The sequence below is a fragment of the Gorilla gorilla genome, chromosome 1 (assembly GCF_029281585.2).
Source record: "Gorilla gorilla gorilla isolate KB3781 chromosome 1, NHGRI_mGorGor1-v2.1_pri, whole genome shotgun sequence".
In the NCBI taxonomy this organism is placed as follows: domain Eukaryota; kingdom Metazoa; phylum Chordata; class Mammalia; order Primates; family Hominidae; genus Gorilla; species Gorilla gorilla.
The window spans coordinates 224,777,209-224,791,626 of NC_073224.2; the positions used below are offsets into that span (position 1 = coordinate 224,777,209).

Here is a 14,418-nt window from a genome sequence, read left to right on the forward strand (position 1 = left end):
CCCCGCCCCCGGGCCCGCGCGGCGTGCGCGTGATCGCTCCCGGCCGCCGGGGGTCGAGTGTACTCTGCGCGCCCCGCCCGCTGTCGTCTGCCCCCCGCGAGGCTGGGGAGCGCGGCCGAAAGCCATGCCCCTCTTCGTAGCAGCTGAGCGGGAGGGGTCCTGCTGGGGGCCGGGGCCGGGCGGGAAAGAAGAGGGCTCCTCCCCCGCGGCTTGGGTGAGGAGCGGGGCTTGCCGGGGGGCGGGGAAGCGAGGGGGGGCGCCGCCCCACCCCCTTCTCCGGAATCCCCACGCCGTGAAGTCATAATCCTGTGTCTGTGACACCCTGTCGGTTGCTATGGAAACGACTCGCTGTTAAACACTGGCGTTCTCAATGAGGGTTGCAGGGGTTCCGAGGCGGACCTGGGGAGCAGAAACCCCTGTTTAGGATGAACCGTGGCGGGCGCCGATGGCCTCTTGGAAGAGGACAGACTAGCAGCTGCGAGGGAGATGGGACTGGGTTTCACCCCTGAAAGGGCCCCTGGAGACAGCGGGCGAGGGACAGGGGAAGGGGCTGGTGGTCCTCTCTCCCGAGGCCCCGCACCATCACACGGATGACTTGGCAGAATAGCTGCTGGGCCAGTGTTGTCGCCTGTGACTGTACTTTAGGGAAACTGACAGGGAGATCATGATGTCGTCATTTTGATGGGGTCCCCAGAGGAGAGATGTCCTCCCCAACGGCTCCTGGACAGGACTGGGGAAAGAGTTCAGATAAGTATCTCTGTGGTCTGGGCTGTCACCTTACAACTGCACAACTCTGGACCTCCAGCATCAGAACCACTGGGGCCTAGGTTAATAATACAGATTTCCAGGCTCCAATTTGGACAGACGAAACTGATCTCTGGGGTGGGACCCAGGAATCTACGTGTAAACAAGTACCCAGGGGAGTTCTGCTCACTGAAATTTGAGAATCCCTGATTTAGAAGGAGGACTATGCTCTGTGCATGTTCTCTGAAATGTTGGGTCAATCAGGACCTGTCTACTGAAACTGCTCCAACCAGCCAAGGTGCAGAGAAAAGATGCGTGCAGGGCCCGAAAACCAGTGTGCTCTGGAGGCAGGGAGCCCTGGAGAATGTAAAGCCTGCAAGCTGTTACAGAGTGATTTGCACAGAACAGACACTCAGTTGATATTTGTCAATTTGCTGTGTTTAAGAACATTGCTGAATTAATTTAAAAGGTATTTTTAAAAGAATGAAATTGAGGAAAAAACCTTCAAGGTTCAGAAAATGTGAAGTTCTCATTTACTTGTTTATGAAATTGTTTTTGAGTCCAATAAAGATGCTCAGCTAAAATGATTTTTTTGTTTTAAATCTCAGAATTAAGTTTCTTTTAGTTTTGGGCAGTTTGGTCCAGCTACTTGCAAAAGACAGGCTTCCATATCTCCTGTATGCAGCCCTGAAGGACCCAACAGAAGTAAAATAGTTATTTAAGGAATGCAAAGGACTAGGGACAGGATGCAGATTAAAATGTTTAAGATGATGTCTGCAGATGATGTTTGTAGATGCTTAAGTTTGTTGAATTCTTAGTCTTCCTCACAAAGCAGCTAATTACTTTCAAGACTCTAGTGAGCCTCAATTTACTCCAATTTATGATTTCCAATGGTTCTGCATAAAACTGGGTTGCCGTTTTATGAAATTGTTTGCATCTGCTTGACGTGGGTGCAAACTTCACAGTGAGGAGATAATGTGAGGGTTTTGCCTTCTTGCAAAACAACTTACATATATATGTGAAAAAACTGGGGTTGGGGTTTGAATTATGTGGACTGCCTGTGCGTAGTAAGCTCTCTGGTCAGTTACCTATTTGGCTTTGTGTGGACACAGCTCTTAGGAGGGAGGGTGGGGGAATTCCTGCTCATTACCTATAGTATCTTGCAGGAGGGCTGCTGAACTCCGGAGCCTTACAACTGTTAAACTCAGGCAGAGCCCGGGAAATGCTGCCCGGATGGGTGAGTCCTTTTAACACCTCTTGGGTTGATTTTTCTCACAGGTTTTCGGGGTTTGCAGAGCTCTGAGACTGTGACCACAGGGTGAGACCTCAAGCTGCCCAGTACTGTGGCCCCATTTCAGAGGCCTTGGGCCTGGGCCAGAGATGGACGCTGGGGCTGCCTTTTACTCCAAGTTTTTTTCTTCATTGGTCATTGGTCATTGGGCTCCAAGAAAAGCACTTTTTCAGGAATCAAAGAAGCAGTGATGGAACAAAAAGCAGAGAAAGCTGATGAGCCCTGAATGGAGGTGAAACTTCCAGGAAATATCACTTGCCTCTTGATTAGGGGAAATCACTTTTGAGTGACCCTGAGTTTTGTGCCCCAAGCATAGATTCTGGCAGAAAGAAACAATCTGGACTGATGACACACTACAGCATTTGGTCATGTGGAAAGAATGATCTTCAGGAAAAATCACACCCTTGGCAAAGGCTTTTTACAGAGGCAAGGGCGAGCCGGCCAATTCTGACAATATTCCAGTGGCAAGGGAGCCAGGCTGACTTAGTCATCATTACTTGTGTTTCTTCTCTTCCTCCCACATCTCCTTGTATAACTGTCTTTTGGGGAGGGGTGAAGTGATAGTAAGAAAAACAACAGCGCTTTGAAAAAGGGACAGGGGGAGAAACAAGAAGGGGAGAAAGAGTTGGGGAGAGCTCTTGGGTGATGGGGAGATAGCACTGGGGATGTTCTGGAGCCTGACAGAACTGTGTGGTCCCTCCAGCTGGAGATGCTGGGAAAACAGGAAGGGATTCGGGAGACGGCAGAGATGAAGTTGGCTCATGAAATGCAGGGCTCCCTTAGCACTTTACAAATACCAGCTTACAAACACTCCACAGTCATCAGGAAACCCGTGATGGATGGAGAAAGATGCACAGAGATCGAACTTCAGGAGCAGCACCAATATTCATCTGGGGCAATTGGAGTGAGAGCAGCACAGGATCACAGCCTGATTTGGCCTCAGAGGCTTTCTTATCTCTTGCAAGATCTGGAAGCCATGCAAAAGGTGTCATGGGGAGAGGCGCTGATGTCAGGCATTTATGGGACCACTGAGTGGGGGCAAAGAGGCAGGAGAAAAAGCCAGTGACGATGGGTCGACAGCTGCAGGTAGACCCATTTGCAGGTTATTAGAAACTAGCTTATTTATCCAGCTTTTTTTTTTTTTTTTTTTTTTTTTTTTGGAGATGGAGTCTTGCTCTGTCGCCCAGGCTGGAGTGCAGTGGCATGATCTCGGCTCACTGCAACCTCCACCTCCCAGGTTCACGCCATTCTCCTGCCTCAGCCTCCCGAGTAGCTGGGACTACAGGCATCTGGCACCACGCCTGGCTAATTTTTTTGTATTTTTAGTAGAGATGGGGTTTCACCGTGTTAGCCAGGATGGTCTTGACCTCCTGACCTCGTGATCCACCTGCCTTGGCCTCCCAAAGTGCTGGGATTTCAGGCGTGAGCCACCGCGCCTGGTCCTCTAAGCTCTCTTTTTGTGGTTATCTTAGACACTATGAATCTACTTGAAAACCAAGATGATTGATCCTTTAAGTGAGCTGCAGGTGTCCACCTGGGCGTGTTTTCTGCTTCTAAGCCACAGGCAATTCGGTGTGCAAGTTTAACACCCTGATAGGCCCTAGCCTTAGCTCTGTTTTAAACTCCCAAAAAGTGTTTTTGTGTTTGTGTGCATGTGAGGGAGACACCTTAAAATCCAGCAATGCTGCGTCCACAGTGCTCTCCTGGGCCCCTTCCAAAGATGGGAATAATATGGGCAGCTGGTTCTGATTTTTATACTTGCAACAGCTAGTCTGTGAAAGCGGTGTGCAGCAACAGCCAGGCAATCCGGACATACTTATTAAATGTGCTGGGCACTGGGCACTGGTTCTGGAATTCTCCTGGTTGTAGGCAAGCTGGGGGACAGGGAGGTGAGAGCTGGAATAGTCATTTTGAAGTGTGATATTTATTGGACCCCATGCTAGGTGACTGATGGAGAGGGGCTACCACTCTTCCAGCTAAACTCCGCTCTGGTTGGGACCCAGCAATTATTTTCCATAGCGAAGTGTTAATAAAATATCTGTTACTCCCAACACAATCTCCTGGGGGAAGGGACCTGTCTGTCTGCTTCAACTTTGGATCCTCAGTGCCCACATCAGGATACCTGGCCTGAGGTGAGTGCTGTAGAAATAGTTGTTGAATGAATGCATGAGGGCCTGCTCTGCCTGAGGGCTGGGGACAGATTGGGTGTTTTCTGTGTCCCCTCCAGAGCATCCGGTGACCCAGTTTTAGGTCTCAAGGTCACTGCCAAGAAAGAGAAGCTGCTAAAGTGACACCTCTGTGCACCCACATGACTTAACACAAAAGTTAACAGGAGCTCTTCAAAAACAAGCCTCTCAAGTGTCTGTCTCCTGTTTTCCCCGAGGACAGCATCAGTGGCATCAGATAGGGGTTGGGGCTGGGTGACCTGCTGGTCCTCAGCCATCACTGTGGCCCAGAGGTCATTTAAGCAGCTCTCTGCTTAGCAGACAGGCAGAGGGAATAGATGGAAGGTACAGGTAAACACTGCATGTGGCCACCGCGAGGACACCCCGGAGCCTGGGAAACAGACAGGGACATCGTAAAACCAACACATAATGGACCAGTGCAGAGACAGGCCAAACCAGTCAGAAGAAATAGGATGGTGCCTAGCCCAGGGACACCTGACTTAAGGTATTTTTGTTTGTTTGTTTTGTTTTTTGAGACAGGGGTCTCTCTCTGTCACCCAGGCTGGAGTGCAGTGGCATACTCACTGCTCACTGCAGTCTCAACCTCCCAGGCTTAAGCGATCCTCCCACCTCAGCCTCCTTAGTAGTAGCTGGGACTACAGGTGTGCGCCAACACATCCAGTTCATTTTTGTATTTTTTTGTAGAGGTGGAGTTTCGCCATGTTGCTCAGGCTGGTCTCGAACTGGGCTCAAGCGATCTGCCCGCCTCGGCCTCCCAAAGTGTGGGGATTACAGGCGTGAGCCACCACACCTCGTTGACCTAAGGTATTAACTAAAGAAAGCAGGTGATTCTCAGGGGGGCTATGAAAGCAGCATGCCTAAGGGACAGGAACGTACCATGAAGGTGTTGTCTTTTGAGGCTCAGTCCAGGAGAAGCAGGTCTTTTAGACCCAATGACAACGCTCCCTAGTGTGCAGGTGCGTCTCTCTGATGACAAAAGGCAGTGTGATTGTGATATTTTATATATATAGTTTTTGTTATTGTTGTTTTGGGGACAGGTCTCACTCTGTCACCCAGACTGGAGTGCAGTGGTAAGAATACGGCTCACTGCAGCCTCAAAATCCCAGTTTCAAGCGATCCTCCCACCTCAGCTTCCTGAGTAGCTGTAACTACAGGCATGCACCACCTGGCTAATTTTTCAAATTTTTTTGTAGAGACTGGGTCTCACTATGTTGCCCAGGCTAGTCTCAAATTCCTGGGTTTAGGCAATCCTCCTGCCTCGGCCTCCCTCAGTACTGAGGTTACAGGCGTGAGCCACTACACCAAGCCTATATTTTGTTTTTTGTTCACAGTTCCTGGCTTATAACTCCCATGGCCCTTGTTACAGTAAACACGATCTCCCTCCCTGACATTCTTCTACCCTCCTTTCACCTGCCCACAGCAGGACTTTAATCTGATTCTGGGTGTAATCTCATTGCAGAGAGGGTCCTGCCGGATACCCTGGAGGAAGGAATGCTGCACAGAGGCCGAGAAGAATTTGAACAGACTGGCCTTGCTGGGTGTTTATCTCTTTTTGTCCAATCCCATTTTGACACAGTTGTCCATGCTCCAATCATGCTTATCCAATGAAGTTTCCATAACAGGCCTGAGAGAACAGGGTTCAGGAGCTTCCGGACAGCTGAGCAGGTAGAGGTTCCTGGAGGGTGGTGTGCCAGGGAGGGTGTGGAAGCTCTGCCCCTTCCCCCATACCTTGTCCTATGCATTCTTTCATCTGCATCCTTCATTTTATTTTATTTTTTTTGAGACGGAGTCTTGCTCTTGTCGTCCAGGCTGGAATGCAGTGGTGCGCGATCTTGGCCCACTGCAACCTCCGCCTCCCGAGTTCAAGAGATTCTCTTGCCTGAGCCTCCCGAGTAGCTGGGATTACAGGCACCCACCACCATCCCTGGCTAATTTTTGTATTTTTAGTAGAGATGGGGTTTCACCATGTTGGCCAGGTTAGTTTTGAACTCCTGACCTCAGGTGATCCGCCCACCTCAGCCTCCCAAAGTGCTGAGATTACAGGCGTGAGCCACAGTGCCTGGCCTGTATCCTTTATAATATCTTTTATAAACAACCAATCAGTAAATGTGTTACTCTGACTTCTGTGAGCTGCTCTAGCAAATTAATCAAATCCGCAGAAGGGTCATGGGAACCCCAACTTGAAGCCTGTCCGTCAGAAGTTCCAGAGTCCTGGACTTGTGACTGGTGTCTGAAGTGGGCAAGTCTTGGGGACTGAGCCCCTAGCCTGTGGGATCTGATGCTATCTCCACATAGATAGCAATGGAATTGAATTGGCGGGCACCTGGCTGGTGTCTGCTGCAGAGCTCATTGCTTGCTTAGTGGTGGAGAGAAGTCTCCCTCCACATGTGGTCACAGCATCTTCTGTCTGTGTTGATTGCTTTTGATGTTGATCGAGAGAACAGGAAAAAGCACATTGAATGTCTCAATGATGAAGATGACAATAATCTGGCTTCTAGGTTGTTATGTGGCAGGCAACAGCTGTGCAGATCCTAATAATCTACTCTGGGTGACAGTTTAACACAGGGGTTGACAAATGTGGCCCACTTCCTATTTTTATAAATAAAGTTTTATTGAAACATGGCCATGCTCATTCATTTACATATCATGCTGCTCTGCTAGAGTTGAGTGGTGGTGATAAGACACCTATGGTCAATAGAGTCCTTTACAGAAGAAAGGATTTACTGTTCGGCCCTTTACAGAAAAAGTCTGTCATCCTGTCCTCATTCATTAGTAGACAACCAGCTGGTTCCTGGACTTCCTTGAGGAAAGTGCTATATTAAGCAGTTGTGGGTATAAAGTCTGGGCTCCAACACTTGCTCTGTGACCTTGGGCAAGTTACTTACCTAGTCTGGGCTCATCATTTTCACAGGTATAACAGGAGTAATGACATGGTGGGGATGAAGTGGGATATTGTCTGGACCACGCTTTGCATAGTGTCTCATGGCTAGGAAGTACTCTATACAAAGTAGTTACTATTATTAGCTATTATATTTCAACTGATGAAAGGTACAAAGAAACTCCCAGGAAGCGGGTCATTGCTGCATGCCGCTGTCTTTAAAGAACGCCCAGCAGTAATCCCATACGTAGCCAACAAGATATGTGGACGTCAAAAGTAAGTGCTCCTTGGGTGCAGCACACCAACATGGCACATATATACATATGTAACAAACCTGCACGTTGTGCATATGTACCCTAAAACTTAAAGTATAATAATAAAAAAATAAAAAAAAAAGTAAGTGCTCCTATGCAACATACCCAGTAACTTAATGATTCCAACTTCCTTTTCAGTTAAAGCAGTGGATCAGAATTTGAAAAGGAGTAAAGGTCAAGGCCATGAGGTCTAACTAACACGGTAGCATCAGAGCCTGGCCCATAGTAGGCCTCCAGTGTCTACTGGCTGAATGGATGGAGGCTGGTTGTTTAACTGTCAAACTATACTCTCTGATGATAAGACCACAGTTAGCCAGAAGATAAAGTTTCTGCCTCCAATATTTTTGGGTCTTAGAAAGGAAAACAGTTTGCTAAAGATGACAGGAAACTCAAAACAAGGACCTGTTAATGCTTCCCCCAACTGGACGGAGGCATTGCAAAAGGATTCCTGGGCAACAGATGGGCAAAGAAAAATGTTTAAAACAAAAGCAGGCACATAAGGTCATGAATTGGCCCAAAATAACCTGGGACACTGAGCAGACGGATGCAAGCAGTGCACCTGACGGAAATGAGGCCAAGCTGATGAGCTGAAATAGCCTCACTGGTGCCCTCTGTCCTGCTTTAGGAGGCCTCAGCATGGCAAAGAGGCATGCATTAGCGTTATTAGGTTTAGGTTTCCTCACATCCTTAGTGGATTGCCTTCATTCCTAAGTCCCTAAAAAATTGGAAACCACTCCACTTACCAGGAGCACACTTTGGAATGCAGATCTGGAAGCTATTTTTTCCCTCCAGACATTTCATGACTTTGGTTTCTACAACAGCAGGCGATGGTGACGCTGCCAAGTTTCAAGAGAAGGGCACCTTATCTGCAAAGTCACGAATCCAAGGATCCACATGGGCTGCCACTGGCAAGGGCGGAAGGAAGTTGTGTGTCTTAGCTTCCTGAAAGATCAGAAGAAGATTGGGAGGTTTGGGTATACAGGTACCTCACTGTACCGTGGTGCAGCCCCCAGGGGAAAGACTGCTGGTAGCTTCTCAGAATCAGTAGTGGGTGGGGGCTGTGTAGCAGAGCGTCGTAGTAAATGCCCATTTGGTTGCAATGAACAGAAACTCAAACCAGCTGAAGCAAAAAGAGGGCACCTATAGGGAAGAAAAGCCAGCTCCTGATGTCCAAGCCTGACTCTTCAGCTTTGCATAGCCACTGATTCTCTGACCTTCCTCATTTCCTCCCAGTAAACTCTCTTTCTGTTTAAGTTAGCCACAGGAGGTATCTGTTGTTTACAACCAAGGGATCTTGAGTGATACAAAGGGTCCTAGTGGAACCCAAGGGCAGGTACTGGAACTGGCCTTCACAAGGAAGGGAACTGGGAATCAGAAAGTCATTGGGAATCAAGGTAACTTTCTTCTGAGTCAGCTGGGAATGTATTCAGCTTCAAATAGCAGAAAACCCAATGTGAGTAGATTGTAAAAATCTGGAGCTCCTCCCACACAGACTCTGGCTTTATCTGATGGGATATTAACAAACAGAAGGCAAGTAGAAACTTGAAAAGTGCTTATGCACTGGGGCTTGTTCTCACCTGCTGTTCTTGGGAACCTGTGGCCACCACATGTGAACGAGCCTAGTCCAGTCGGCTGAAGGATGAGTGGGCCTGCTGAGCAGAGACAAAGCGTGGCAGTGGGAGGCCTCTCTAGACCAGGTTTCTCAACCTCAGTGCTACTGACATTTTAGATCAAATAATTCTTTGTTATGGGGAGTTCTTTTGTCCATTGTAGAATGTTTAGCAGCACCTTTGGCCTCTACCTCTAGAAGAGCACCTGCCCTTCCTTCGTTGTGACAACTAAAATTATGTCCAGACATGGCCAAAGTTCTCTTGGGGGGCAAAATTGCTCCTTGTTGAGAACTACTACCCTAACCCAACTTGCCTGCCAAGGCCAGGTGTATGAGGCCAGGTGTATGAAAGAGGCCATTCTAAACCATCCAAGCCCCAGCCAAGACAGTCCAGACAGGAAAAGTGTGCAGCTTGACCCATGGAATCAAAAGAAATAATAAATATTTGTCATTTTAAGTCACTCAGTTTGGGTGGTTTGTTCCACAGCACAAATACATAGACCTGACTACAGTGGTTTAAATAGATAGGGATTTATTTGTCCTATACAACAGGAAGTACAGAGGTAGGCAGTTCATTCATGGTTCAGAGCTCAGTGATTCTCAGAGAAGGCTCACCCGGGCCTTCTTATCCCTCCACTCCACTATCCTTTGGCCTGCTGCTGGTGTCTGCTGATCCCCAAGGTGGCTGCTCCAGCTTCTGGTCTGAGCTCCAGGAGTGAGAAAGGAGACAAGACAAAGGTACCAAGGGTGAATGCTTTCACCTAGAGAAGCTGGAAGGGAAGCCCTCCACAGGAGCTTTTCCTTATATGTCATTAGCCAGATTGGTCCAACATGGCCCGTCCTAGCTGCAAGGGAGGTGGGAAAATCATGGCGATTAGCTTGGAGCCTATATGGTAGAGGAAAGTGATGGCTGAGCAATGACTAAGTAGACTTAGTATCTGCTGAGCAGCTGCAGTATCTGCTGCACTGCCTCTGTGGGTTTTTTATCTCTCCTTGTTGCGTATTTATTCCAGCCTCCTTTTTTCTGAAGACTGGCTTTGTTTCCCTGAACACAAGTGGGGAAATGTCTGCTTTAGCCCTGGAACTGCATCAAGATTCTCAGCTCTATATTTGGGGATATGGTACAGTCTAATACCAGGTTCTTTATTAGGTTTTTGAACATTTCTGAGATTTTCTAGAGTATTTGTAAAGTCAAGTTACACTCTCCTTTCTTACTGACTTTATTTTTTTTTTGAGACAAGGTGTTGCTGTGTTGCCCAGGCCGGAATGCAGTGGTACAGTCATAGCTCACTGCAGCCTCAACCTCCTGGGCTCAAGCGATCCTCCCAGCACAGCCTCCCAAATAGTGGTGACTACTGGCACACACCACCATGCCAGCTAATTTTTAAGTTTCTTGTAGAGACAGGGTCTCACTGTGTTGTCCAGGCTGATCTGGAACTCCTAGGCTCAAGCAATCCTCCTGCTTCAGCCTCTCAAAGTGTTAGGATTATAGATGTGAGCCACCATGCCTGGCCTCTCACTGGCTTTAGGTCCTAACCATGTGTAAGACGTGCCTCCAGTGGAATATCACACAAAGAGTTTGTCCTACTTCCCCCAGGTTTAATGGGTTTAAAGAATATATTTGGTTTTAAAATATAAAAAAATTTTATTGTGGCTTTTTAAAAATAAAAAAAGTAGGCTAGCCGTGGTAGCTTATGCCTGTAATCCCATCACTTTGGGAGGCCAAGGTGGGTGGATCACCTGAGGTCAGGAGTTCTAGACCAGCCTGGCCAACATGGTGAAACCCCATCTCTACTAAAAATACAAAAAATTAGCCGGGTGTGGTGGCAGGTGCCTGTAATCCCAGCTACTTAGGAGGCTGAGGCTGAAGAATCGCTTGAACCTGGGAGGCGGAGGTTGCAGTGAGCGGAGATCGCGCCATTGCACTCCAGCCTGGGCGGCCAGAGCGAAACTCTGTCTCAAAAAAAAAAAAAAAAGTATTCATGATTTCTGGCTCTTCCTTTTTTTTTTTTTTTTTTTTTTTGGCTGCCTGGCCACACAAGAATGGCAGTGAGGGCACGGATAGATGGAGAGAAGGCAGAACTTGGAAGGAGCAGAGAGTGCAGCAAGGAAAATGGGGGTCTCTCCAAACACCGTGGAACAGGAGTGTGTGTACCTAGGCAGTGTGTGCTCTTTGGTGACTGGGGACTTGGTCTGTCCTTGTGGCCTGGGACTGTAACAACTAGGCCATCTGGTGTATCCGAATGGACAGTATGAGATGGAATTAGAAGCCTGGGTTCAAGACTCAACTCTTGAGTTGACTAGCTGTGTGATTTTAGGCAGGCCATGTAAGTTCTCAGGGCCTTGGCTTCCTCATTTGTCAAATGGGGAATCTAATACTATTTACCTCCCAGGGGCAGGGGGAGGATTAAATGAGATGTGTTTTGAAAACTGTAGAGTGCTATACAGACGTTAGTCATTATTATGGAAGCAATAAAACTGATTGGTGTTCTAAATTTATTACAATAAACTGAGTTTTTTTTTTTTTTTTTTTTGAGATGGAGTCTTGCTCCGTCACTCAGGCTAGAGTGCAGTTGTGTGATCTTGGCTCCCTGCAATCACCACCGGGTTGAAGTGATTCTCCTGTCTCAGCTTCCCGAGTAGCTGGAATTACAGGCCCAGCCATTTTTTTTTTTTAAAGACGGAGTCTCACCCTGTTAGGCTGGCGTGCAATGGCGTGGTCTCGGCTCACTGCAACCTCTGCCTCCTAGGTGCAAGTGATTCTCCCACCTCAGCCTCCTGAGTAGCTGGGACTACAGGCGTGTGCCACCACACCCGGCTAATTTTTGTATTTTTAGTAGAGACAGGGATTCACTATGTTTGCCAGGCTGGTCTCAAACTCCTGATCTTGTAATCCGCCTGCCTCGGCCTCCCAAAGTGCTGAGATTACAGGCATGAGCCATCCTGCCGGGCCATAACGGAGACTTGAATTCACTATCCCAAGGCCCTGAGAGCTCCAAGGTTACAATTCTGCCCTGAGGCTCCAGTACAAGTCTTAGGTTTTCTTAAGTGTGAGTCTGTTGGAAGTCTTAGGAGGTTTGATATTTGGGAACATCATGACCCAACGTGGACCACATAATTATATCTACCAGGCCTGGACATCTGGGTTACACACTTCTATTCGTCATATACCTGAGTTCGTGTACATTCATAGGTATTTTTAAAAAAGAACCCTTCTCCCCACACACTCCAAAATATAATATTGTTCAAAATACTGGTCTAGGAAACGAAACACTAGGGTAACAATCTTTAAAGACCTACAAAAGCAACTCAGTATTTTGACACAGATGACACAGAAGAGTCACATGAACTCACAGAGGATCACACGAGGCCTGGTGGGACAAGGTTTCTCTAGTACTTTCCACTGGGCTTAGAATGCAAAAGGCTCTGGCTGGACTTGCTGGAGGTCTCTTTCCTCAGCATCTCTCTTTCTTGGTCCATCTTTAGGGAGGCTTTTCTGGTTCCAACCTTTAACAAGCAAGAGAAAAAACACACAAACTCCATTGCAGCAAGACTCCAATTGTTCCACTCAAGTGGTTTTATTTTTTATTTAATTTAATTTTTTTTTTTTTTGAGATGGAGTCTCGCTCTATCGCCCAGGCTGGAGTGCAGTGGTGTGATCTCGGCTCACTGCAAGCTCCGCCTCCCGGGTTCATGCCATTCTCCTGCCTCAGCCTCCCGAGTAGCTGGGACTACAGGCGCCCGCCACCACGCCCAACTAATTTTTTTGTATTTTTTTTTTTTTTAGTAGAGACTGGGTTTCACCGTGTTAGCCAGGATGGTCTCGATCTCCTGACCTCATGATCCGCCCGTCTTGGCCTCCCAAAGTGCTGAGATTACAGGCTTGAGCCACCGCGCCCAGACTTATTTAATTATTTTTAACATGAGGAGAACTAGACACTTCCCTTGTATTTTATTGTATTGTACTTATTTATTTACTTATTATTATTATTTTTTGAGACAGAGTCTTGTTCTGTGGCCCAGGCTGGAGTGCAGTGGCGTGATCTCTGCTCACTGCAACCTCGACCTCACGGATTCAAGTGATTCTCCTGCCTCAGCCTCCCAAGCAGCTGGGACTACAGGCACATACCGCCACACCCGGCTAATTTTTGTATTTTTAGTAGATATGGGGGTTTCACCATGTTGGTCAAGTTGGTCTGGAACTCCTGACCTCAAGTGATCTGCCCGCCTTGGCCTCCCACGGTGCTAGGATTACAGGCATGAGCCACCGCACCCGGCTGGTTTTGTTATTTTTTTTGTACACAAAATAAAATATTTGTTGTTAAAAATATATATATATACACACACACAGATATGAGCACAAAAGAGATAAAATGATTCATCATGATCACGTTACTCAGAGATGAGCTTTAGTGAGGTTTTGGGGTGCACCCTTCCGGGTTTACAGATATTGCTTTCCCTTTCTCTATTTTCTTTTTTTTTTTTCTTGACATGGGGTCTCACTCTGTTGCCCAGGCTGGAGTGCTGTGGAGCAATCCCCGCTCACTGCAGCCTCGACCTCCTCAGGCTCAGGTGATCCTCCAACCTCAGCCTCCCGAGTAAGCTGGGACTATAGGTGTGCACCACTATGCCCAACTAATTATTTTATTTTATTTTACTTTTTGCAGAGACGAAGTTTTGCCATGTTGCCCAGGCTGGTCTCGAGTTCCTGGGCTCAAGTGATCTGCTCTCCTTGGCCTCCCAAAGTGCTGGGATTACAGGCGTGAGCCACCAAGCCTGGTCCCTTTACATATTTTTTAGTTTGAAACCAGAAGGTTCTTACAGTAAGCACATTCATTGTGATGGTGTTTCTCCTGAAAAGCTGTTACTGACTTGAATGTGTCTAAAGTCTCTGATGGCTTAGAACTGGGTGTCCAAACTTTTGGCTTTCCTGGGCCACAGTGGAAGAAGAATAGTCTTGGGCCACACGTAAACTACATTAACACTAATGGTAGCTGATGAGCTAAAAAAAAAATTATCCCATAATGTTTTAAGAAAGTTTACGAATTTGTGTTGGGCTGCATTTAAAGCTGTTCTGGGCTGCGGGTTGGACAAACTTGGCTTAGAAGGAGAAAGTGAAGTATATTTAAGGGGGTCTGTTTAACCCCTTGAGCACTTCCCAGCTCGAAGGAGGGGGCGTCCTGGCGGCCGTGTGCATGACCCCACTCCCGGGCCATATTTATTGGACACTTGGCACAGCTGGGCTTTTCCGATGCCCACTCCTAGGAGTCGGGATAATGGGCTGTGAGATGCCACTCGCTCCCTGGGCTGGCCCTTTGAACTGGGGGACTGTGAGGCTGTCCCTTCTTGTCATACCACTGGAGAGAGAAGAAATCAGCAGAGGTATGGAGAGGGGC

The 14,418-nt window shown here is 47.7% G+C and overlaps 1 protein-coding gene and 1 long non-coding RNA gene across 19 annotated transcripts in view; one reads left to right on the plus strand and one right to left on the minus strand.

Moving 5' to 3' along the window:
- The first annotated feature begins 214 nt into the window (after positions 1 to 214).
- LOC134757850 (uncharacterized) lies at positions 215 to 7,770 on the plus strand. The gene is made up of 3 exons (XR_010132387.1): positions 215 to 1,981; positions 3,979 to 4,167; positions 4,263 to 7,770. It is a non-coding gene; the product is annotated as an uncharacterized lncRNA (long non-coding RNA).
- Positions 7,771 to 9,537: 1,767 nt separating this feature from the next.
- FHAD1 (forkhead associated phosphopeptide binding domain 1) overlaps positions 9,538 to 14,418 on the minus strand; it is a 154,460-nt gene continuing 149,579 nt past the window's right edge. For 17 of the 18 annotated variants that reach the window (XM_019018836.4, XM_055385079.2, XM_055385072.2 and 14 more), the window contains 2 exons: positions 12,377 to 12,529; positions 9,538 to 9,724 (listed from right to left, as the gene is read on the minus strand). In XM_019018836.4, coding sequence (XP_018874381.4) covers positions 12,413 to 12,529 — 117 coding nt within the window. In that variant the 3' untranslated portion in view covers positions 9,538 to 9,724; positions 12,377 to 12,412. Of the gene's footprint in view, positions 9,868 to 12,376; positions 12,530 to 14,418 lie in introns of all 18 variants that reach the window. The other variant, XM_055385077.2, reaches the window with a different exon arrangement.